This window comes from Paroedura picta, chromosome 13, assembly GCF_049243985.1.
Source record: "Paroedura picta isolate Pp20150507F chromosome 13, Ppicta_v3.0, whole genome shotgun sequence".
Taxonomy (NCBI): domain Eukaryota; kingdom Metazoa; phylum Chordata; class Lepidosauria; order Squamata; family Gekkonidae; genus Paroedura; species Paroedura picta.
Window position 1 is genome coordinate 12,541,358 of NC_135381.1, and position 22,803 is coordinate 12,564,160.

Sequence of the window (22,803 nt, forward strand, 5' to 3'; positions counted from 1 at the left end):
CAAAGATCTCCACTAGGCAATGCAACGGGACTAGGTTTACCGAACTGGAAAATAATGCACACAAAAAACAACCCAAGGCAACAAAAACGCTCTGAGGCATCACATGCCATAAGGAAGGAAGGCAATTACGGAAAATCCACCTCTTAACACCCTAATGTGTGCTGAAATGTCTATCGTACTGCCATGTTTTCCTGTCATCGTTCCACATACATGTATATATGAAGCTGTTTTATGAGTCAGATCAGTAGTTGAAAGAACATAAGAAAAGCCCTGCTGGATCAGGGATTTGCAAGGCCCTGGCAGAGTACAATTGTGACAGGAGCAGCCAGATGGGGGCACAGTGGAAAGGGGTGTCACTCAGAATGTCCTTAAAGAGGGAAAAGGGGGGAATAGACAGGCTACAGCACAGATCTGCGGGTGGAGGCATTGTGTGGGGCCCCTGGAAGCACGGGGCCCATAGCACATGCTCCATGTGCTATGTGGATAAACCAGCCTGGATGGCAAGTCCATTCAGGGAGGATTCTGTGAAAACAGAGAGCTTGACAAAGCTACTTCTCCAGCACCTCTTTGAATGAACTGATATATGTCCTTTATCTGAACTGGAACATCCTCTTTTTCATATGTGGATTGGTAGACTGTTAGCAGAAGGAAAAGGTGGGAAGTTGGGAGGAATCTTTCCCTGTGAAAAAAAAACAACACACACACCCCAAAATCAAACCAGCAGTGACCTCTGATGGAATTTGCTCAGGGGCGAGAGACACAAGTCGGAAAAGGGAGCAAGCAGAAGGATGACACTGGCCGGGAACCTCCAAGCGGAGGGCAAGGGCTGCTCTATCTCGGCTGTGGAAATGTGCACAGGAAGATTTCGATTCGCCCAGGGCTGTGGGGGGGCTTCCTGAGGCTTAGAAGGGAAACGGGGTAAGAACAATGGCTGGAGGGGGGCGAGCAAGGCCGGCCAAATGGAAAGCAGAGGCATGTGACTAACCATGGCCCAGTCCAAATTGGCTTCATGGTTTGTGCTGAGGGAGGGTGTTGAGATTGGGTGGAACCTGATATAGCACAATTTATGCTGGCTTAGCATCAGTCAGCACTGGAAAAGCAGTGGAAGCCAAGGAAGGTATTCCCAGAGGACTCTGTCTAAAATTCAGCAGAGGTGCTAAAATCCAATCAAGACCTTTTGGTCCACACAAACAGAGCTCTAAATCTGCAGACGATCTTGAAGGAGTGAGATGTGAAGAATCAGGAGGGATTTTTTTTACAAGGAATCAAAACCGAAAAAGTGGTCAGAAACTGCACCCATTTCCCCTTACCTTGGCCAGAAGAATGCCTGTCTGAAACAGGTGGCCTGGAATGTGTTGCAAATATTTTCAGAAATGCAAAAGGCGCATGCCTCTCCCATGTCCTCAGTCGCAGTTTGGAGATACAAGTCCACACCACATTTTTAATGCACTGCTAGGACAATGCTAGGACAAAGATGAAGTATAAGCTTCTATGAGAACAAGGTGGCTACCTTTCTTTAGCCAAGGTGCTGCTGGTGGCAGAAAGAGTCATCACAGCTCACGGGTGGTGACTCCATGGGATTTTCAAGGCAAGAGATGTTCAGAGGAGGTTTGCCATTTCCTGCCCCTGAGTCACAACCCTGGGATAAATTCCCCCATCCAAATACTAGCTCAGGACCAACCCTGCTTAGCTTCCAAAATCTGATCGCCTGGGCTAACCACATCAGGCGTTTAGCCAACGGAGCATGTCATAAAGGCTAAGAGAACCAGGAGGTCACCAGTTCAAAATCTCTTCTTAGCAACACAGCCACAAGGGGTTTAGTTAAGCAATTTTCTCCCAACCCCAGTTCCCTATGTGCAATATAACGGGATAACGCTACTAGCCTACCTTACGTGATAATGTGCGCAAAATGCTTTGAACGATAGTAGTATCATGAATAATATACGCATGTATCTATGCATATGTTTCATACTGAATTTATTTCATATCAACATTGTAAACTGGTCATTCCTCCTGCCCTCCAATTTTGTTTTTCGTATTTGTGCTCATTCCTGGGGTGCTACATTAAGGAAAGTCAGTTTCTACTCCCTACCATCTTAAAAGATTTTAATTGAAAGGTAAAAGGTAAAGGTATCCCCTGTGCAAGCACCGGGTCATGTCTGACCCTTGGGGTGACGCCCTCTAGCATTTTCATGGCAGACTCAATACGGGGTGGTTTGCCAGTGCCTTTCCCAGTCATTACCGTTTACCCCCCCCCCCCAACAAGCTGGGTACTCATTTTACCGACCTCGGAAGGATGGAAGGCTGAGTCCACCTTGAGCCGGCTGCTGGGATTGAACTCCCAGCCTCATGGGCAGAGCTTTCAGACTGCATGTCTGCTGCCTTACCACTCTGCGCCACAAGAGGCTCATTTTAATTGAAAAGTTTGCAGTAAATCAGTAAAAGGTTTGCAGTGAACCTCCACAGACTACCTAAAAAACAGTCAAAACAGACATTCACAGAGGAGATCTCTACCCAGAATGCTTGGGAGCAAACAGTTTCATCTTTAACTCAAACTTGTCTTCTACCAAAGTTGGGCAAGGCATTTACAGAGAGACCACCAGTCAGCACACAAAAGCAGAAGCCCACCTACGTCGCACTCTGCGTGTCTCCGCCGCGGCACCGCGCGCCTGCGGTGGGAGTCCTCAGAGCAGGGCATGTCCTGCCGGGCACAGAGAGATAAATAAACAGAGTCTTCCATGCTTGGCCTCTGATCTTTGCCTCCACCTGCTGATGGTGCAGCCAGAACAGCAGGCTGTGTAGGCAATCAATAATTATGTTTGAAGTGTTACGTTAACTATGCATCCCTCCCTGGAGACTCATAAAGCTAAACGGCCGTACGCCAGCGGTTTCCGTGGTGTTTGTTTTCAGCAAGGCTTCCTTGGCAGCCATCCTGCTCCCTTGCCTAGCAGCATCGGCTGCTGTGCAAGAAACTGCCGGTGAGACACACCGAGAGCTGGCGCTTGATGCTCACAGCAAGGGGCACAAGCAGCTCCCCTCCACTGCCTCTGTCTCCTCGGGTCTTATGTTCCTGCAGCCTTAAACTAGAACGGCTGCTCTGCGAGAACTGAATGCCATTATGCGTTTTCTATTAGGCTTTGAGCGGTTTCATGACACCAGCTCAGAGTTGGCCGCTGAAGCTTTGCCCCTGAACAGCGATGGCTACCTGGCAGTGCTGGAAGGAAGCTATTTTGCCTGGTCCCTGGTTACGCTACTAAATTTTAATAAAAACAGGACAACCCTTTTGCTTGCCGTTTCTCCTGTACGGAATGTTGTTTTCAAACCATGTGCAGGGTGGAAATCACCCACACTGTCATGTTGACATCTCTCCTTGCTTTTTGGAGGGAAGGGTGTCCTTTTTGTGCTCAGGAGGAAGTCCTTGCCGTGAATCTGTCACTGATTTTATTATGTGTTCATTCACTGACCAACCACATTTCCATGGTCTAGCTCAGCCCTTTTCAACCTTTTGACCATGGAAGAGCCCCTGAAAAAAATTTTCAGGCTTTGAGGAGCCCCGGAAATGATATCACTTGGCCCCGCCTCCCTGCCAGCACTTGAAGTGACATATCACAGGAAGTGACATCACCACCTGCATTAACAGGCAGGCTCAAGGAGGACTGAGGAGATGGAGATACAGGGTGTGGTTTAAGGCAGGAGTAGGCATGCAGGCTCCGCCCACTCCATGAGAAGCCACAAGAGAACTCACACTTGGGAGAGGAAGCTGTGACCGAGTACATTAAGGCTGGAGGGAAGATGCTGTGGACCCCTTTTGGAGGTCTCACAGACCGCTGGGGATCCACAGACCCCTGGCTGGGAATCCCTGGTCTAGTTATTAGGGACCTGTAAAATCCAGATAGCACCACTGCTTGCTTTATATGGGTGGTTCTGATTAAAACAGAACAAAACAGAAATGTGTATGCTTAAAAAGCAAGGGTCACAGAGGTAAGCAATACGCACAAGAAAAAGGCAAACGGTGAGAATGCAGTAATAGTTACCTAAACATGAGTAGAAAATATATAAATATCCATGGAAGCCTCAAGTAAATATAATCCAGAACCACCAAATATAGAAAATTCCTTTTAATGTGGTGTCATTGTTTACAAAAGTCTGCTAGCGAACTGATCCATTTTGAACAAATGTCTCCAATTCTAAAGCATCGTTACCAAGTGGCACAAAACCAACAAATTACCATAAAGGAAGAAGGTAATGTAGTAACCAGACAAAATATGTTCGTAAGTAGCACTGTAGCTAGAAAACAATTAAATGGGTTTCCGGTAATGCCCCATTTCTGTTTAGCCTTTCTCAGTTTTATTCAAAACAAGGATCTTCTCAAAAGTATCCTGTTAAAAAGGTAACAGACTAACAATGTTTTGATAACAAATTGTGTCTTCAAAATTAGGTAAAACACAACTGGCTACTCCATTTTAATCCAAATTTATGTAGGATCAAGCCTCTGCGTGGACATACATCCATCAGTATGCTAATGACCTCAATCTGTTCCACTTAATATTTCTGGTAAGGCCTTGGAGGAGGAGCTTGTCTCATGGCTTAAGTGCCACTCAGCGGCTGTCCCGCCTCTGAGTGCCTACTCCTCCAACCAGCTTGCCTGTCTGTCCAGCAACCAGCCAATCACCTTCTGTTCCCCCCGACCACCCCCTCCTCTTCCCACTTCCCTCTGAGGCTCGGAGGCTGCAGATCCCTGCTGCTTGAGAGCTGCCCCTGCCAGTGAGTTCCCTAACAGCTGCCTGCAACCTTTATAGGTCCTGGGGGGAGAGGGAAGCCATCTGCAGAGTTCTTCCACCCCCACTCCCCTATCTAGCGCTCTTTGTATTCCTGAATGCAATAGCCTTGGCCCCTAGTCTTACATTAAAAAAAAAAAGGTACCAGAACATTTAACCAAATGTAGCCCTGTAAGTATTCATTTACATTTGATGACATTCATTTTCTAATAACTTTTTGGGGTTTTACATAAGGTTGTGGTCATTAGCACATTGAGGGACATCTGTCCACACAAATCCTATAACAGAGTAGCCACAAAAAACAGTGATGGCCAGCAGCCTAGATGCTCTTAAGTGGGAACATTCAACAAGTTAATAGAGAAGAGTTCTATCAACAGCTTGTAGGTAGCAAAGATAGACAAAACCTCCATGATCAGAGGTAGTGTAGCTCTTAGCCCCAGGAGAGACGTCTCTTGCTTCTTGCCATGATAATGAACTCTACAGAGGCATCTTTCCAGCCGTGGAAGGAAACATCGTATTTGACTTGGGGGCAATGTTCTCGACATATTCTTATGACCAGTCCTATTAGATCTCTTCAGATATCCAAAAGTAGCCATTGAGGGAGAGGCAGTAGTTCACACTGGGAATCTGAAATCCCTATGTGCATAACATATGGCTTGTTAGAGCAGTTTCATGAGTGAAACTAAAAAAAAAAAAAAAAAAAACCTGGAATGCCCCACGTTTGTAAATCAAAACAAACAGAACGGAATTTTGAATGCTGTTGGAATTCCAGAAAAGGAAAGCTCAATCTTTAATCTGACCCCAAAGTGGCTGTTGTAGGGTTGTCAGCTCTGGGCTGAGAAATATCTGGACACTTTGTGGGGTAGAGCCGGAAGTGGCCGAGTTTTGGGGCGGGGAGGGACCTCAGTGGACTGCAATGCTATGGACTCTGCCCTCCAAATATAGAAAATTCCTTTTAATGTGGTGTCATTGTTTACAAAAGTCTGTATTTTGTTTACAAAATATGGCATATTCTCCAGGGGAACTGATCTCTGTTGCCTGGAGATGAGCTATAATTCCAGGGGATCCCCAGTCCCACATAGGGACTGCCATCCCTAGGCTGGAGGAAATGGGTTTATACAGATAAGGACTGAGAGGGAGGGGAAAGGAGGCCTCATGAAGCTATCAAGCGTCTTTCACAAAAACAGATCTTTTAAACTGGAGATGAGAGGGATAGAACTTTCTGCAAGCTAAGCCAGTGCCCAGCCATGACCCTATGACTTGGTACAAAGGCCTCTTGTCCTAAAAGTTGAGCCAGTTCACTTGGCGCCATTCCCCTCCCTATCTTTACGAAGCTTTGCTCTCCCGCCCTGCCTGGACCAGCAGAACCTTTCCCACAGAAAACTCCCTGGGTCTGTTTGTCCAGCCCAGTTGATTACCATAATTATGGCAATTAATCAACCGCCTTCTGAGAGGCCTGGCAGAAGGGGAGGAATTGAATTAAGCCTGGTCTTTTTTTGCTGAGGCGGCAATTTTTCTCCCCTGGAGAAGGGAGGCCTGGGGAGGCGGAAGGCGGTGGAAGGCCTCCCATCCGCCCAGCCCCTCCTCCTTGGCATACGCTGTTGCACCAATGCCAAGAGAGCTCTTTCTGCCTGGATGCAGCTCTTCTGATCAGATCGGCTATGACAGACGCTAAAAATTTCGTTAGTGGGATTCTTCAGGCAATGCAGATCACGTCCCCAGCAAAGGCTTAGGATCCAGGATGAGACATCACAAATATGTTGACAGCTAAGAAAGGTTTTTTTTTTAATTAATCAACTTTCTAGTCCAGGGAACCCCAAAAGCGTTGACCCAGTGGATACCTTTGAAATTCGGAGGAGGGTAGTGAGGAAGCAGCACCCCAAGAAGGCTACAGACAGGAGCTGAAGCCAAACCTAAGATGGCCACCACTGGAGGCGGAGCCAAAGGGAATACAGCTTCCGTGACACGTCCTGAGAAGAAGAAAAGCCTGATAATGAAACCGGAGTATAAATGTCAGGTATCATGGAGAACGAGTGAGAGGAATGCTTTAGTAAGGGCTGTTTCTTTGGGCATGGCCTAATAAAGTTGTCTTAGAAAATATGAATTGCCTCAGGGTGACTATTGGATCACGACGCCCTCACTTGGGACCCAAGCGTTTCACCGTCACCAAAACCAGCCTCCTTCTCCCAAGCCAGCATGTTATTGGGATATAGGGTTAACGTAGCAGAGCTTGCCCAGTCATGGAAACACCAGCCTGAGTGCAGTAAATAACACTCCCAAGATGTGTACTGACAAAAAAGTCATCTAACATTTAGTCCAACGGATCCAGTCCCCATTCAGGTGGCAGTCAAAAGAAGAGAATGAAGCCTAATTTTAAAAGGACTTTCCCTATCACAAACAGCCAGCATCGTGTAAGAGGGAATATGAGGGCATTGCCACTATAGGAGAGAACTACAGGACACAGCCAGAAAAAGAATCAAAGGACAATTCCAGGTTGAAACAAAGAGTTGTTCAACAGGGGTATCCTCTGCCACCCTCCTGGAGCATTGCCAGGGCTTCTCTAGTTCCCTCATGTCGTACCCTTGGCCTGTAAGGTGCCAGGCCTTAGTTCTCAGGCTGTGCCTCTCCCCAGCCTTAGGATCTGAGCCTCAGAGGACTGAGAGTCATAGGAAGGCAAGCAAGCAATCATGCCACAGGACAGACTGAAGGAGTTTGGTCCTACGAGTCAGCATCTCCTGTAGGAACCTAGGCTCAGAAGTGATGTTAGGTCGAAAGGAGCTCTTGGCAGCCACCTTGGACTTTCTCCTCCAAGCCTCGAACGAGTGTGCCAACCACCCCTGCAATATTGGCTCGGAATCCATGCAGCCTGAGATTTCAGAGCGTGGGACTCCACAGTGTTGGCAGCTGCCTGCAGAGATTCATGGGCAACGCAAGCAGGGCCAGTCCGAGGGCTTTGCTCTCCTCCCCGCAACATTTGTCAAAGGAAAACATGATTCGCTTCTGCCTCATTTGGCTCCTCCTAAAGCCTAGTTTGTCTAAAGCAAATCTGACACTTGGGCAAAATAAATCCTTGGATAGAAGCATCGTAAACTCAGGAGTTATGACCAGTCAGAAGGGTGTCCACTGTTCCTTAGTCTCACCACAAAGTTATAATCTTGACCAACTCTTATAACATATAATTGCAAACCGACATGAAATTTTAGTTGGACCATTACTGGGAACACCCCGTTGGAGAAATGTAGTGAAGCTCATTGTTATGCATGTTTCCTCCAATGGTTCTCTTCCTTCCTCCTTCCTTCCTCGAATGCTTTAATTAAATATAAATAGACTTTAAAACCTCAAATGCTGTCCTAGAAAAGACTTTCCCCTTCTGTCCTGCAAAGGAGGGAAATCCACTTTTAAAGGGATGGAGAAGGGAACGTTAACCGTTTCCCAGAAGAGCCACACGAATCTGTTGAAAACCAGAGCAATGCTTGCTTTTTTCACTTCAGCACTATTGGTCTGACTCATGCACAGAATTTTAATCAATAAATTAATTGGCTAAAGCTCATACAATTAATCATCCGGAAGCAAGAGTAGTTCTGCTGGGTCAGACCAAACCATCTAGTCCTGCAACCTGTTTATGGAGCCAAAGTCCACATGAAGATGGAGATTCCACAGGAACGTAGTAAAGCCTTTAAAAAGGAGCAGCTGCAGGGTGGGGAGCTGGAATATCAATATTTATCACAGCTGCAGTGCCAGGGAAGGGACTCTTTACACGGACACCATCTCCTCCCTCCCAGCTGCTTTTTAGCTGTGTCAGAGAAAAAAGACAGGCGTTCTCTCTCCTGTCTTTTTTCTCTTCTGGGGGAAAAGCCACCCAGGGAGGGCAGGTTATGATGGATGAAAAGTCAACTCCTCCCCTTTCAGCACCATGGCCCAAATCCCACACCTTCCCCATCTCTACCTACTGCTGTTTTTAAAAGTAAATAACACTTCCTGCTTTGAAAAAAGCAATAGAGGAATTGCTCCAGAGCTTTGCAAATCTGGCTTCTGTTTCAGACTCTAGTAACAGGTTTTCCTGGAGATCGATGCAAGCAAGGAGAGAGTAGGAGAGCAATCGCGGAATTAAATATATTCTCACTTGCTGTTCTGCTTTCTTCCTCAAACGGAAAGCTTGAAAAATGTGATTGATACACTCTTGGTTTATGTGTATAAAAACAATTGCTGTTCAAGACACACAGAAGGAGTTTTGCTGCTACTAGAAAAAGGCTACTTAATATTTGGCAATAAAAAATTAACATAGTCCTCCCCCCCCCCCGTCCATGCTGGATTTTCTTTTTAAAGCAGTTCATCATTTTCTTGCTCTTTTTGATTACTCAGATCTAACAATTAACATCTTTATTTCTAAGCCTTGTGTCCCTGGATTTAGCCCCCAAAGATATCTTGCAACAGAGGATAAAAAGCACTAAAATATCATTAATGTAAACATTCTTAAAACAAAGCACAAAATTTCAAAATGGAACCCAAGTTCCAGCCAGCAAAGTCACTGAAGGCCACTGCTGTAAAATCGGTTTGCCAGTGTTGATCAAGCACTATCCTAAAAGTGAAGTCCTGAAACAACTGTCCCAAAGACTACGAGGGAAATCCTTTCACCTCAGAGATTTCCAAGGAAGAACAATAGGGTTGTCAGCTCTAAGTTAGCAAATGGAGATTTGGAGGGGTGGAGCCTAGAGAGGGCGGAGTTTGGAGAGGGGAGGCACTTCAATGGGAAATAATTACATACCAGCCACCTTCCAAATTGGCCAACTTCTCCAGGGGAACTGATCTCTGTCACCTGAGGATCAGTTGCAAAAGCAAATCTCCAGCCACCCGCTGGAGATTCGCAACCCTAGTCTCACCCGTAATGACTCAAGGCAGAAGGTTTCACTCCACAACAGTCCTCCAAAGCTTCATTTTGTACAGAACAACGCAGACAGATCTGTGGCTGGCGACAGAGAACACAATACACTGATTTCACGAAATCACGGCAACGAAACAGTAGCTCTTTCGCTGTTTCAGAAATCAGTCATTACTGTTAGGGACTGGAATGAGCCAAGACATGGACTTCTCTCATATTTTTCAGCCTGACAATTAGAATTTCAAGACAGGCCTTTCTGCATCTGCTCCTAGCTGCAAAAGGAACGGAGTGTGTTATTAGGATCAGCAGGGCCTTTTATGTAGCGGCTTCCCATTTATGTAACTCCCTCCCTATGGAGGTTCTTCTGACAACCCAATTCGCTTTAAGTGCCTGGCTTTGAACTGGGAAGGGTTTTATTGATGTGGTTGTATATTATAAATACTCTCGGCTTTTCTATTATAGACACTCTTGCCTTTTTACTACACCGTATTTTTATGTTTTATGACTGAGCCATCTTGTGAAGGGCTGACAGTATGGGAGACAACTCTTAAAAATAAATACACTGCCTTCTGTATTAGGTTTGTGGGAAATCAGAGCAGGGCCTTCCTGCAAACAGCCCCATGGTTCAGTCTATCTACCTACTGCTAGACATTGTACAAGTTACAGAACTTTCTCCCCAGGGAAACAAGAACTCTGATTCATGGGTAACTATGGGTCCAGCTGCAACTTATCTAAAGACATTCTAGTCAGCTAACTCCCTCTCCACGAATCTTCATCTGTTCCCCTTCTATCATTTGCCCGCAGGTACAGATGGAGTTTTTTCCCCCCATCTGGGCTTCCGCACAGTGGCCCCTCTTTCCCGCACTATGTTTAACTGCTGTTTCTGTGTTTTTACACAAGTAGTTTTGTGTTAGTTTTAACTGAGTCAGTGATTTAGTTGTATAATGATCTGCGGAAAGGCAGGATATGAATTTTGCAAACGAATAAATAATACATTAATAGTGTGAGTTTGCTTAATTGATTAAATCTGCCAAAGGTTACATATGAGTTGAACCACAGTGTTGGAAGGGGACAAAAACATTACTGATTTGTTTTTTAGACAATGCACAGAGGTATGAATTCAGGCCCTGGCGAGGCCCCAAGGCTCACCGAGTGAGTGTCAGCTAATCACTTTCTCAGCCTCGTTCAGCTGATGACACTGTTGCAAGGATAAAAGGAAGCGTACATCATACACACTGCCCTAAACCTCTTGGAATTATAAGCAGAAATAGATAGGAAAAGGAAGGATGACTTTAAGCAGGTGTCTGCCACAAATGGATTTTCAAATGCTTATAACAAAAATAAATTATTTTTACAAAAAGTGCCACTCAAGAAGCTGAGGAAGACCCACCTTCTCATCCACCAAAACACTGATAATGCATTGAATTCAACCATTTATTAGCTTAAAAGTGCAGCCATGAAACCCTTGCTCGAGTATTTGTAATACTGGATATGTGCAGGGAAGGTTTCCTTTCCAGCACAGAAGAGCACTTAAAAATCCTCTGCCAGTTTCCTCTTTCGAGCCAAGTATGAACGAAGCAAGAGGGTCATGAATCGGCTCAGGTTTTTGTAGCCTAAGTGAAATTTGAACCCGGGTCTCCCACCCCAAAAGCCTGCCTGCTGCTCTCAAGCAATAACCACCCCAACAGACTATGCAGCCACAAGCTCCTATGAGATTACAGTAATTAATTACAAGTAATTCAAATCTGGGCAGTTTTTGAACAGAGTGGTCCGCTTTGAGGCGAAACAAGTCATTAAAACCGCTGCAGAAATCCCTTGGACAGCATTTGGCTACAAGTATCACTGCAATTGTTCCGATAAATTTGTGTGCATCCAAAGAGGCTTCTGATGTGTGGGTACGGAATTGTAGAGTAAGCACTGCCCCCCAAAATAGGGGTAGTAGAGACTGAAAACAGCTCTTGGCCTTCTATGCAGGGAAACAGTCTTTACAGACGACGTCTGCAGTCTCAGGAGAGAAACGCCGAATGAGGCCAGGTGATTAAGAAAGCTCAGGGAATGGACACGACCAAAACGAAAAACAGCAACTGAAAAGCAGGAGGTTTCCAGACATCCTAGCTGAGGAAAGGGGCCTTTTATGTGGTGGCACCACAGATAGGAAAAAGCCTCCATGAGGCCTTCGCCTGCAACCACCTTGATGGTCTTTCGTCTCCAGAATGTTGGAGGAGGCCATGTGTGGTGTGCAAAGTGAAGAAGAAAAGAAGACCCTGAAGGGGGCAGCAAGAAGCCTGTTAGATAGAGCAGAGATCTCAGGACCTTTCTGCCCTTTCAAGTGTGCTTTTCGTCTGTCCCTAGATTGCTACTCCCAGGGCAATTTCCTGCTTCTTCTCGGAAGCTTCTCTCTCCCTCACTTCTCAATCAAGTAGCCATGTAGGCAGACTTATCCTATCTCTCTCTGCACTATCACAATTGTCCTTCCATAAATAAACCTTTTCCCTCCTTTAAGCTAAAACACAGCGTATGCATATCTATGACTTATCCACCCTGCTAACACAGAACAGGGACCAAGGGACACTGGATGCAGGAAATTCCTTGGAGCCGATCGGGACTGGGTGTGGTCAGGGCTTCCTGGATGGAAGATGTCCTACAAGCCCCAAGATGTCCTACAAGCCCTTCAGTTTGAAGATGGACAAAGGACAGGATATGAACCAAACTGCCTCTTTGATGGCAGGAAAAAACTTTTGCTTCAGTTGGGCATTGTTTCAGTCCAAAGACTACCACGAAAAGCCTTGATTCCTCTGATCAGACTTCAGGGGATGGGACCCTGCATAAGTGCCAGTTATACGTGCTAAGCCAGCCCATCTCAGTCTTTTTGACCATTGAGAAACCCCTGAAACATTCTTCAGACTTCAAGAAACCCCAGAAGTGGTGCCATCGTGCAGAATATGGTTGGGAAGCAGAACTGTGGACACGCCCACCCAGGGCCCCTCCCCTTCCCACCCCCTCTAGGCCCATCTTTGGACAGTTTGGGAGGAGGGTCCAAGTGACCATATATGGTCACATCACCAAATCAATGTTTAAGCAGTTTATTATTGTTATTTATTTTTATTGATTAGATTTTTATACTGTTCCTTCCATATGGTTCAGGGCAGTTTACATATAACATCATGGGGGGGATACATAAAAGATATGTTAAAAAATGTAATTAACTCCCACCGATTCAGGAAACCATTCCAGAGTCTTCAAGAAGCCCCAGGGGGTTCATGAAACCCTGGTTGAGAAAACCTGGTCTAAGCTTAACCTACAATCACAAAATCATATTGAGGACAAAGTGGGGAAGAGGGAATGTTGTGCCAGCTTGGTGCAGTGGTTAAGAGCAGTGGCCTATAATCTGGATAATGGAGTTTGATTCCCCTGTCCTCCACATGCAGTCATCTGGATAACCTTGGGCTAGTCACAGTTCTCTTAGGGCTGTTCTCACAGAGCAGTCTCTCTCAGAGCTCTCTCGGCCTCACCTCACCACGACTGTTTCTGCACTGTTCAGGACTGTTTCCTGCAAGAATTTAGCAGGTTCTGAGGTGGGAGAGGGGACATTGCTGTATGGGAGAGAGCCCGTGCTTTGTGTGCAGAAGGTCCCCGGATCAGTCGTGGATGGCAGGGAGTGCTGACAGTAAGGCCCTGAGAGCCAGTGTCCTAAAGAGAGCTTCATGTGCTCCTGCCACCAATGCAACTGCATTTGGACTGCTGGGTCATAGTGGGCACCAAGGGAAGCCCTGCCTTTATCCCAACCCTCTCCGCATCCTGAAAAACAATCTCGACTGGCTAAAGACTACAAGGGACTGCAGCAGACCCCTTCCCCTGTCCTCTCAGCAGCACCCAAGAGGGCGAATCCATCACAGAGCGCAGGGTCGGCTTGGCACAGTCCAAAAGGGAAGACGACAGAGCTCTGCGGTGCAAAGGTGCAGGAGCTCAAGGCGACTTAAATACTGTAGGCTCCGGACCATTCTCTCAAACCCTGAACATGTTTGCCGACTGGATATGCGTGTTCAGTGGGAAATGGAAGGCACTCTGCACATGCCCAGAGCCGCTCCAACCTTGGAAGCTGGCACTGAAAGCAGACGCAGGAGCAAAGCCCCGATAATGCACCAGATCACAGTAACTCCTGCACAGTTATATATTTTACAAATCAGGCAGACGGTGCCAAACACCGTCAGAGAGAAAGCTGCAATTCCAGCGGCCCTGTGCACAGAGATGCATGCGATTTCGAAAACAGTCTTCCTTTCCAGCCATCCCAAGTCCTCTTAAAAGGAAAAAAAAATAAGTGTTCATCCTGGAGAGCCTCCATCCTAAACCGAGCTGCTTCCTTCTCAATCCACTGAACTGAATGGGTGGCGAAGGATGCTAACTCTATTAAGGACTGCACCCTTGCATCTGTTGTAACGCAAACAACAACAGATGCATCTGATAAAATGGGCTGCGGTCCATGAAAACTGATGCCACAATAAATCTGTCCGTCTTTAAGGTGCTTTTCACTGTTTTGGGTTTGTTTTTTTTAAAAATAAAGGAAATCTGGTTTTCCTTTTCGTTTACGCTTTCCTTTAGGAATGGGGAAACACAGACATGCTAGCCTCCTCTCTGCAAAGTCAAAACCTCTGCTTACGTCCCCACAGATATCCCCAAATTGCGATGACGGATTTCTCAAAAGGAAAGATATAAAGGTTTCCTTGGAGTGCAAAAATTTAGCTCACTTCCCTCCCACTTTGAGCCCTGGGAGAGGAGCTTGAGGGGGTAAGGAGGGGACTCAGCACTCTGTGATTCCTCAGAGGAAGCCGTTACATGTGTGTCCCTCACCATGGCCTTTTAACACCAATGGAAGGCTTTCTAAAAAACTCAGCAGGCCCTTTCATAAGAATCTTATCCCGGGTTTTACGTTTCAGCCTTCACCTTTTTCCCAGTCGAAATTGTTATGGTTGTGCGCATGATTATTTCCACTGTTGTCATGAGCCCTGATCTTAGGTAGAAAAGGTAACTTTTATAAAAGAAATGGAAAAAAGACTCATTCGCCTGTTCTCCTGGGGAGACCGCCATTGCCATAATTACGGAGTTAAACCAACAAGGTCCTCTGAGAAGACTGCATCACCTCAGAGTGCCACTAGGAGGCGGAATGTACCGAATGATTCCCATGGAGGTTTCTCCCTGCATGCAGAAATCTAGCCTGCCACCGAGTAGGATTCACAATTTCTTACTTTTCTCCGTGCTGCTAAAGGCCCGGGCCCTGTTTAAAGATTGGTGGGGCCCACAACACCATAATCAGTTTCACAGGAGCTTAGCACAGCACAACTTGCACTGTTCCTTTTGCTGCACATGTAATGGTGAGGGGGCACCCTTCCCAGGGACAAGTTGGAACTTTGGAAGCAACTTTGCTGGAAACATTTCTCTACCCTTGGTGGGATCGCAAGGGCAATACATCAGTATCTTAGGGCAGGGGTAGTCAACCTGTGGTCCTCCAGATGTCCATGGACTACAATTCCCATGAGCCCCTGCCAGCGGTTGCTGGCAGGGGCTCATGGGAATTGTAGTCCATGTCTGGAGGACCACAGGTTGACTACCCCTGTCTTAGGGGACCTTCACACTTACACGGCTTGCGGTCCACACTGCATGCTCAATTAGCCTTGCGCATGCTCAGTTACAAACCGAGCATGCGCGTTGCCCTTTTTTGTTTTTGCGGCCCGCAAGTTGCATAAGATGACCGTACAGCACCGCAAGCACCCTGCCCCCCCCTTACCTGTGTCCTGTCGGAACTGATGCATGGACTGCAGGTCGATGATGTACGGAGAGAGCTGGGCATCCACCTGCCCCAGGACCACGCTCCCACGGGCATCCTCTTTCAGAACGTTCTCGATGTGATGGCAGACAGCGGCCGTGTAGGGCCGCCAGCGTCCGTGCTCATTCAGCCACTCCCACACCACCACACGGGCTACATTGTTGGGAGGGAAGCCCAGTCCGTTGCCCAGGACCAGCGTCCCCGTGCCGTGCCGTGCCATGGTGCCAGCCTCTGGCGACTGGGCATGGACGAGTCAAGGCCGGCTGCGTCACCACGCTGGTATCCTCCCCATGGCCACAGGAGCACAGGAGGGGGGGCTCAGGCAAGCTTCCCCCTTTCGGGGCGCTTCAGAAGGGAGGCAGACATTCCCCGGCTTCCTGAGCCCCACAAGGAAATTCTCGCTTCGAGGACGGAGGCAAGCAGAGAGGGAAGAGACGGTTTCTCAGTCAGTTCAGGAGCTGAAGAGCTCCACCAGCCTCGTGCAGAGAGAATCAGAGACTGGACGCATTTATGCGTTTCCTGGATCCACCGGCCTTTTAAGAAGAAAACAGCGGAAACAGGTTTTTGAGGCACACCTGACTCTTGTTTGGACTTGGAGGTTCTGAGCAGAAAGACGCGCTCGCCGCCCTAAAACTACAAACCCCACAAGCCGACATGACGTGTCCCAGATAGGGCTTCCGGGGGCTGGGAGGAGAAGGGAGGCAAACAAAGCTCTGCTGCTGACCTGCCGATATTGTCCTAATGGCAGGTGGAAGCAGAAAGGGAACGTGCAAACTCGCCAGCAATCCCGGCTGTCAGACGGACTGGAAAGGGAGAGGGGAGATCCTGTTCATTTGGTTCCCCGAAAAATCTCCCCCCAGCACCCATTGGTTCTAGCCTGCCTTAATCCTCTGCATCCCCAAGGCCTGGCGTCAGAAATCACCCTGCAAGGGGGGCCCCCAAGGGCACAGCTTTTGGAGGGAGGGGGCTCCCACGGCCTTGAAAAGGGTGGCCGGGAGTGGCCGGGCCAGCGATGATCCGTGGCAGGCTTCTCTGCTCCAACAGGCCGCACAGACTGGTGGCCTGCTGGCAAGGTGGGGAGTGCTATTCCTCCGAGGCTAGGCCAAGAGGACCAGGTCAAAAGGCCACCGCTGTCCAGCGGGCCACGGGGAGCGTCAAGATGCAGGCGAGGACGGCAACGAGGAGGCGGCTGGCCCTGGAGATCTCCTCCCTTCTCTCCACTGGGGCTCTGTCATCCCTCTTTGGCGCAGCCTGGCCCTGGCCCGGTCCGGTCCTCCAGCGATGCAGGGGCAGGGATGCCAGCCTGGAGCGGGGAAGAGGGGCAGGTGAGGACGGCTGCCCACCCAAGTCACGGCCACCCCCACCGCCTCTGCCTGCCCCAGAAAGGCTCACCCCTTGGGGGAGGGGGGAGTTGGAGGGTTGTGCATGAAGAGGAGAAGCCAAGCCCCCCCCCTCCCCACCCCAAGAACCAACCTCTCTAGGGGGCTGGTGGAGGGAGAAAGGACGGATGCGCCCCCGCCGCCCCCAAAAGAGGGGGGCGCCGAGCTCGCCTTCTCCCGGCCGCTGCAAGCGCCAGACACAAAAGGAGCCTGCCCAGAAACGGGGGGAGCGCGGCCGAGCAGGTGAAGGCGGGAGCGGGAGGGAGCGGAGGGAGGGAAGGGAAGGCTCCGCGCTCCGTCTCCCCTTCCCGGGAGGGCCCAGCCCGCCCGCCTACCTGGGGCGTCTTCTGCAGCGCGGCGGCTCCGGCGGGCAGAGCGAGCGGGGGCGCTTCCCACCGAGTCGCCGGCGAAGCCAAAGGCGCAGCAGCAGCAGCAGCAGCAGCAGGGCTGTCGTCGGCGCGGCAGCAGGACGCGGCTCCTGCGCGGAGAGGGGGAGCGGGCAGGTGGGAGGCAGGCGGGCAGGCAGGCAGGGAGGGAGGGAGGGGCTGCCCGATCCGGCCGCACCAGCCCCCCTTCCGCGCACGGCGAGCCGGCCGGGGATGGCGCAGGCGGCTGGCAGCCGCGGGAAGCCGCCGAGGGCAGGCAGGGATCTGGAGGGGGGGGAAAGAGAAATCCCTCGCCCCTCCCACCCAGGCGGGCCGGCCCCGCAGCCCAGCCCAGCCCAGGCGAGCCCGAGCGTCCCCGCAGCCGCCTCCCTCCCGGCCGCGACGCTCTGCGGGACTGGCTGGGCTGGGCTCCCGGCCGCCCCCCCCCTCCTGTCTTCCCAAATCGGAGCTGTGCCAGGCGTTGCGAGGGGGCTGCGTGCGAAGCGGGCACAAAGAGACGGGGAGGGGGGGATGTGGCTCATCGATGGCTGCCAGTCTCCCGGCGGCGCCTGGAGATCTCCCGGAATTACAAACCAGCCCTAGGAGACCCGGATCAGTTCCCCTGGCACAAATGGCGGCTTGGGAGGGCGGACTCTAGGGCGCTGTGCCCGGCTAAGAGCCCTTTCTCCCTCCTTGAACCACATCCTTCTCAGTCTCCATCCCTAAGCTTCCGGGATGCCCGACCGGGAGTTGGCAACCCGAGGATCTGCCCTGGTGAATGGTTAGGATTGGGACGGAGGAGAAAGGACGGCAATAAATAGCGATGGAGAGGTTCACATTGTCAGAACTGGTCTCTGTAGGGACTGAGAGTGGCTCTCCCATAAAGTAATTCTCCTTTGGCTTCCCAAAGTGGGTGGGGTGGAAAAATCCAGGAGGGGTGGCGAATTTAGGGGCATTATCAGGACAGCCATCAGACTCTTTGTTTTCCTAGAGAGAGATGTTCCAAGGTGGCTTGCCATTGCCTGCCTCTGGGTGGGAGTGACTCTGGGCTGCCTTGGTCGTCTCCCATCCCAGTTCTGACCAGGGCCAACCCTGCTTAGCTTCCTGAAGGAAGCGACAGCTTCAGAAGATGGGCTGGATGGGGTCATATTCCTGCTGAGCTCCTTCCTCAGATTCTGCTCTTCCAGGCTCCATCCCAAATCTCCAGGAATTTCTTAGCCCAGGGTTGGCAACCCTTCCCTAAAAGTCTCCATCTCTGGGATGCTGGGAAAGCCTTCTCCTGGCCAGGGGATTGTCCACGCCTTGCTCCTCTCTCTCTCTTTTCCTGCCTGTTTTTCTCCCCAATGAGGACACAAAGTGGCTTTTACAAAGAACTGATATGTTTTTTCCCAGACTAAAATATGGCCACTGTACAACAACCAAAAAAGAAGTGTAGGCAATATAGCACGTTCGACTGCAGGGCCTTCTGGGAGACCTTTCACATCAACTTACCTCCCACTGCTGCTGGAAGCATAGCTTATTCCGCACACATTTGATAATGCACTTCCAATGTGCTTTTACAGCTGAATTTTCCTGTGCGGAACAGGAAAATCTGCTTTTAAAGTGCATTGAAAGTGCATTATCCAACATATGCAGAATTGGCGGCCTGTGAATGTAGCCATGGTCCAAGTTCTGCAATGAAATGTGGTAGTTTAAAAGGGCCTCAAGAACCATGGTTGATCTGACTGCTTTGAGGTAATATACTTTATATTAATGATAAGAAGACAAGAGTCACTGGAAAAGACAATAATGCTAGGAAAAGAGGATAATCCAACTTGACTCGCTTGAAGAAGCTGCGGCTCTCGGTTTGCTAGACTGTTGATAGGACATTTTGGAGGTCATTAATGCACTGGGTTGCTGTAAGTCAGAAATTTCCATCTTTGGAGATTTTTAAACAGAGCCTGGATAGCCATCTGACGGAGAGGCTGATTCTGTGAAGGTTCAAGGGGGTGGCAGGTGACAGTAGATGAGTGATTGGGATGTGACGGTCCTGCATAGTGCAGGGGGTTGGATTAGATGACCCAGGAGGTCCCTTCCAATTCTATCATTCTATGATTATTTATGCATCGTCTCCCTTAAAATCATGGTGGTTTACAAATGGTAAAACTTCAGTACCTGTGGATCGGTACATTCAGTCATCCCAGCAATGAAGCCACACAATACACACACCCCCTACTGTTAAGTTGCAAGCGACTTATGATGACCCGGTATAATGTCCCCAGGAGGGTTCTTTCAAGGCAAGTGAGAAACAGGTGGTTTTGCCATTGCGACCACGCAGTAATATTTAAAAGTCCCAGTACAGCAAGAGCTCATCAGAGCAGACAGCATTGCAAGATGAAGTGTCCCCCTCATGCAAACTTCCAGAAGAACTGGGGCTTCTTATCTCCTGAAGGTCAGATAAAGTTCTGGAATCCACTCCTTTGGAGCTTACGTTATAGAATGGGGGGAGAGCCAGGATCCCTTGTTGGCTGGATGCTACGTTGGCAGTTTATATTAGTGGCCCTTTAAACTTTAATAAGAAGATGAAAGCTGATTAACGTTTTTAGAAGTAGTAAATTACTATTTTGTTGTTGTTAGCTGCGAAGTCGTGTCTAACCCATCGCGACCCCATGGGCAATGATCCTCCAGGCTTTCTTGTCCTCTACCATTCCCCGGAGTCCATTTAAGCTCACACCGACTGCTTCAGTGACTCCATCCAGCTACCTCATTCTCTGTCGTCCCCTTCTTCTTTTGCCCTCAATCGCGCCCAACATTAGGCTCTTCTCCAGGGAGTCCTTCCTTCTCATGAGGTGGCCAAAGTATGTGCATGAAAACAAGGGGTGAGCTGTTTGTCGTGTCAAATCGGGAGCAGTATTCTACTACACTCCCATACTTGGTCAGAAATTCAAGCAAGCATAGTAGTGGAAAGATCAATTTACTGTAAATTATAGGGTCACTGACATACACCGTCTCTGATGAAGTGGGCATGCACATCTTTACCATCTCATGACATCTTTACCATCACTCATTTAAAAATTCCTATCCCGGCTGTTTCAGCCCCTGCTTACTTGTGAGCTTTTATTGTTGTACCATATTGTTTTTTTCTCACGCTCGATTTTACACGACCAAGCAGAGTAGAATCGGCAGGCTCACCATCCCTCTAAGCAGCATGTTTTTAAAAGAAATAGGGCCAATCTGAAGCTGCTGCATTTTTCCAATAGGATTTGCGCACCGATGTGTTATCGGCAATTTACAGGGTGATTCTAAACGGAGTTACACTCTTCCATGTTGATTCTTAACACTGCCCTGTTACCTCTGTCCGTGCTACACTTAGAGTTGGATGAATACATGCGGCTTAAAAATGTATACACAGTCAATACAAGTGCACCTCTGGAACCAAATGTGAAAAGTAGAAACCAACACGGTTGACAAAAAAAAATTTGAAAGAAATACAGAAAGAAGCAGAAAGAGAATGTTTGCTCACTGTTTTGAGTTCCAAAATCATGGATGTGAACTGTGTATATTATCACTTCTAAATTTAACACCTTTCCATTGAGTTGAGGCAATTGAGGCTTTTGAACTCTGGTGCTGGAGAAGACTCTTGCGAGTCCCTTGGACTGCAAGGCGAACAAACCGGTCAGTCCTAGAGGAGATCAGCCCTGACTGCTCCTTAGAAGGCCAGATCCTGAAGATGAAACTCAAATACTTTGGCCACCTCATGAGAAGGAAGGACACCCTGGAGAAGAGCCTAATGTTGGGCGCTATTGAGGGCAAAAGAAGAAGGGGATGACAGAGAATGAGGTGGCTGGATGGAGTCACTGAAGCAGTAGGTGCAAACGTAAATGGACTCCGGGGAATGGTAGAGGACAGGAAGGCCTGGAGGATCATTGTCCATGGGGTCGCGATGGGTCAGACACAACTTCGCACCTAACAACAACAACAACAAAGGCACCTGGGTTCCAGGATCGCACAGCCCAGGGATCGATTTCTCAGTCCACAATCTCCGCTCAACGTTTTTACCACACTGGGAACCGAGAGACATGCGTTTAACCCCCGAAAACTCTATTGTGTTCATCATTGTCTACAGCTCTCCCATCCGCCCGTTTGGGAGAATGCAGCCTGCCAAATGCGCAGTCGTGGCTACGTTTTGCTGCCAACTCCATCTCTTGCAACAATTAGGCGGGGGACGGGGACTTCTGTGGGCAATTTATGCAAACTGTCGATGCAGACATGGCCTGGGCGAACCTCCCTTCCAAGAAACGGCATCATGCGTACGTAGATGTCGCTCTGCATTTGACTGATGGGGCAGCCCAGATCTCAGCTCTAAATAGAAATGAGAAAGAACTCAGACACAATTAGGGGTTTCTCTACACGTTAAGCGATCTGACAGCAGCACACGTGATCTCCTGGCCCAGCCGAGGTTTCTGCTGTGCTCTAGAGCAGGGGTAGTCAACCTGTGGTCCTCCAGATGTCCATGGACTACAATTCCCATGGCAGGGGCTCATGGGAATTGTAGTCCATGGACATCTGGAGGACCACAGGTTGACTACCCCGGCTCTAGAGGACCCTGAGGTTCTTCCGAGGATGATCAGAGGTCTCTCGACAGCCCCAGAGGGGAGACAGGATGGCGCAGTGGTTAGGCCAGGCTTTCTCACCCTCCCTCCCAGAACTCCGTCAATGTGCTCTGGACCTGGTTGCATTGTTGCACTGTTGCATTGTTTGTATTGTTGCAATTATCACTTATTAGTATTATTGTTACGGTTATTTATATGTTGTGGATTGTTTCATGTATTGATTATACGTTTTATGTAAACCACCCTGAGCCTCCGGGGAGGGCGGTTTATAAACTGAATGAATGAATGAATGAATGAATGAATGAATGAATGAATGAATGAATGAATGAATGAATGTAACCCTGGGGTTTCTTGATGGCCCTGAAAGGGTTTCCTGAATGGGTGGGAGTTAACTTATTTTTAATGTATTTAAAAAATGTGTTAAACATCTATTGGACAGCAGCCACTTCAGGTTCCACCCGGCCTCTGCACAAGATAAGACCGGCTTGACCCTGCTCAAAACATTCCCTCCTCTGACTCATGGGCAAGCTGCATTCTGGAGACGAACAAGCGTCAAAACAGTCAAACCCATATGCAGACCTATAGGTAAAAGGTAAAGGTATCCCCTGTGCAAGCACCGAGTCATGTCTGACCCTTGGGGTGACGCCCTCTAGTGTTTTCATGGCAGACTCAATACGGGGTGGTCCATTTCTAATAACTGTATGATCCATCAGAAGGTTGCGATTCTTTTCTTTACCACCAGGCCTCCCAGCCCAGGTTTTGCGTGCAGCGTCCCAAAGCAAGGGTCCTGACTCTGACTTTTTGGGCCTGCAAGCACCTTTGGGAGGCTGGCACAGTGTGGTGGGCACAGTCACCTGCAAGAGGCGGAGCCCTCCAGATGCAAAAGCAGCTGGAGCTGACCCTCAGTGATCCGATGCTGTTCTTTGTGCTGTGAGAGCAGCTGCCCGCCAAGTAACTTTTAAAAGAATCTGCACAGCTTCTCCAATGGC

At 48.8% G+C, this 22,803-nt stretch overlaps 1 protein-coding gene across 3 annotated transcripts in view; it reads right to left on the bottom strand.

The window, feature by feature from the left end:
- The window catches only part of DTX1 (deltex E3 ubiquitin ligase 1), a 48,293-nt gene extending 30,610 nt beyond the window's left edge, over positions 1-17,683 (bottom strand). For 2 of the 3 annotated variants that reach the window (XR_013226425.1, XM_077309380.1), the window contains exons 1-2: positions 17,193-17,683; positions 15,440-16,781 (exon numbers count right to left, since the gene is read on the bottom strand). Coding sequence is in view for 2 of the 3 variants with exons in the window: in XM_077309380.1 (XP_077165495.1) it covers positions 15,440-15,698 (259 nt within the window). In the remaining variant the exon portion in view is untranslated. Of the gene's footprint in view, positions 1-15,439; positions 16,782-16,951; positions 17,067-17,192 lie in introns of those variants that run through there. The other variant, XM_077309381.1, reaches the window with a different exon arrangement.
- Between the last annotated feature and the right edge of the window lie 5,120 nt (positions 17,684-22,803).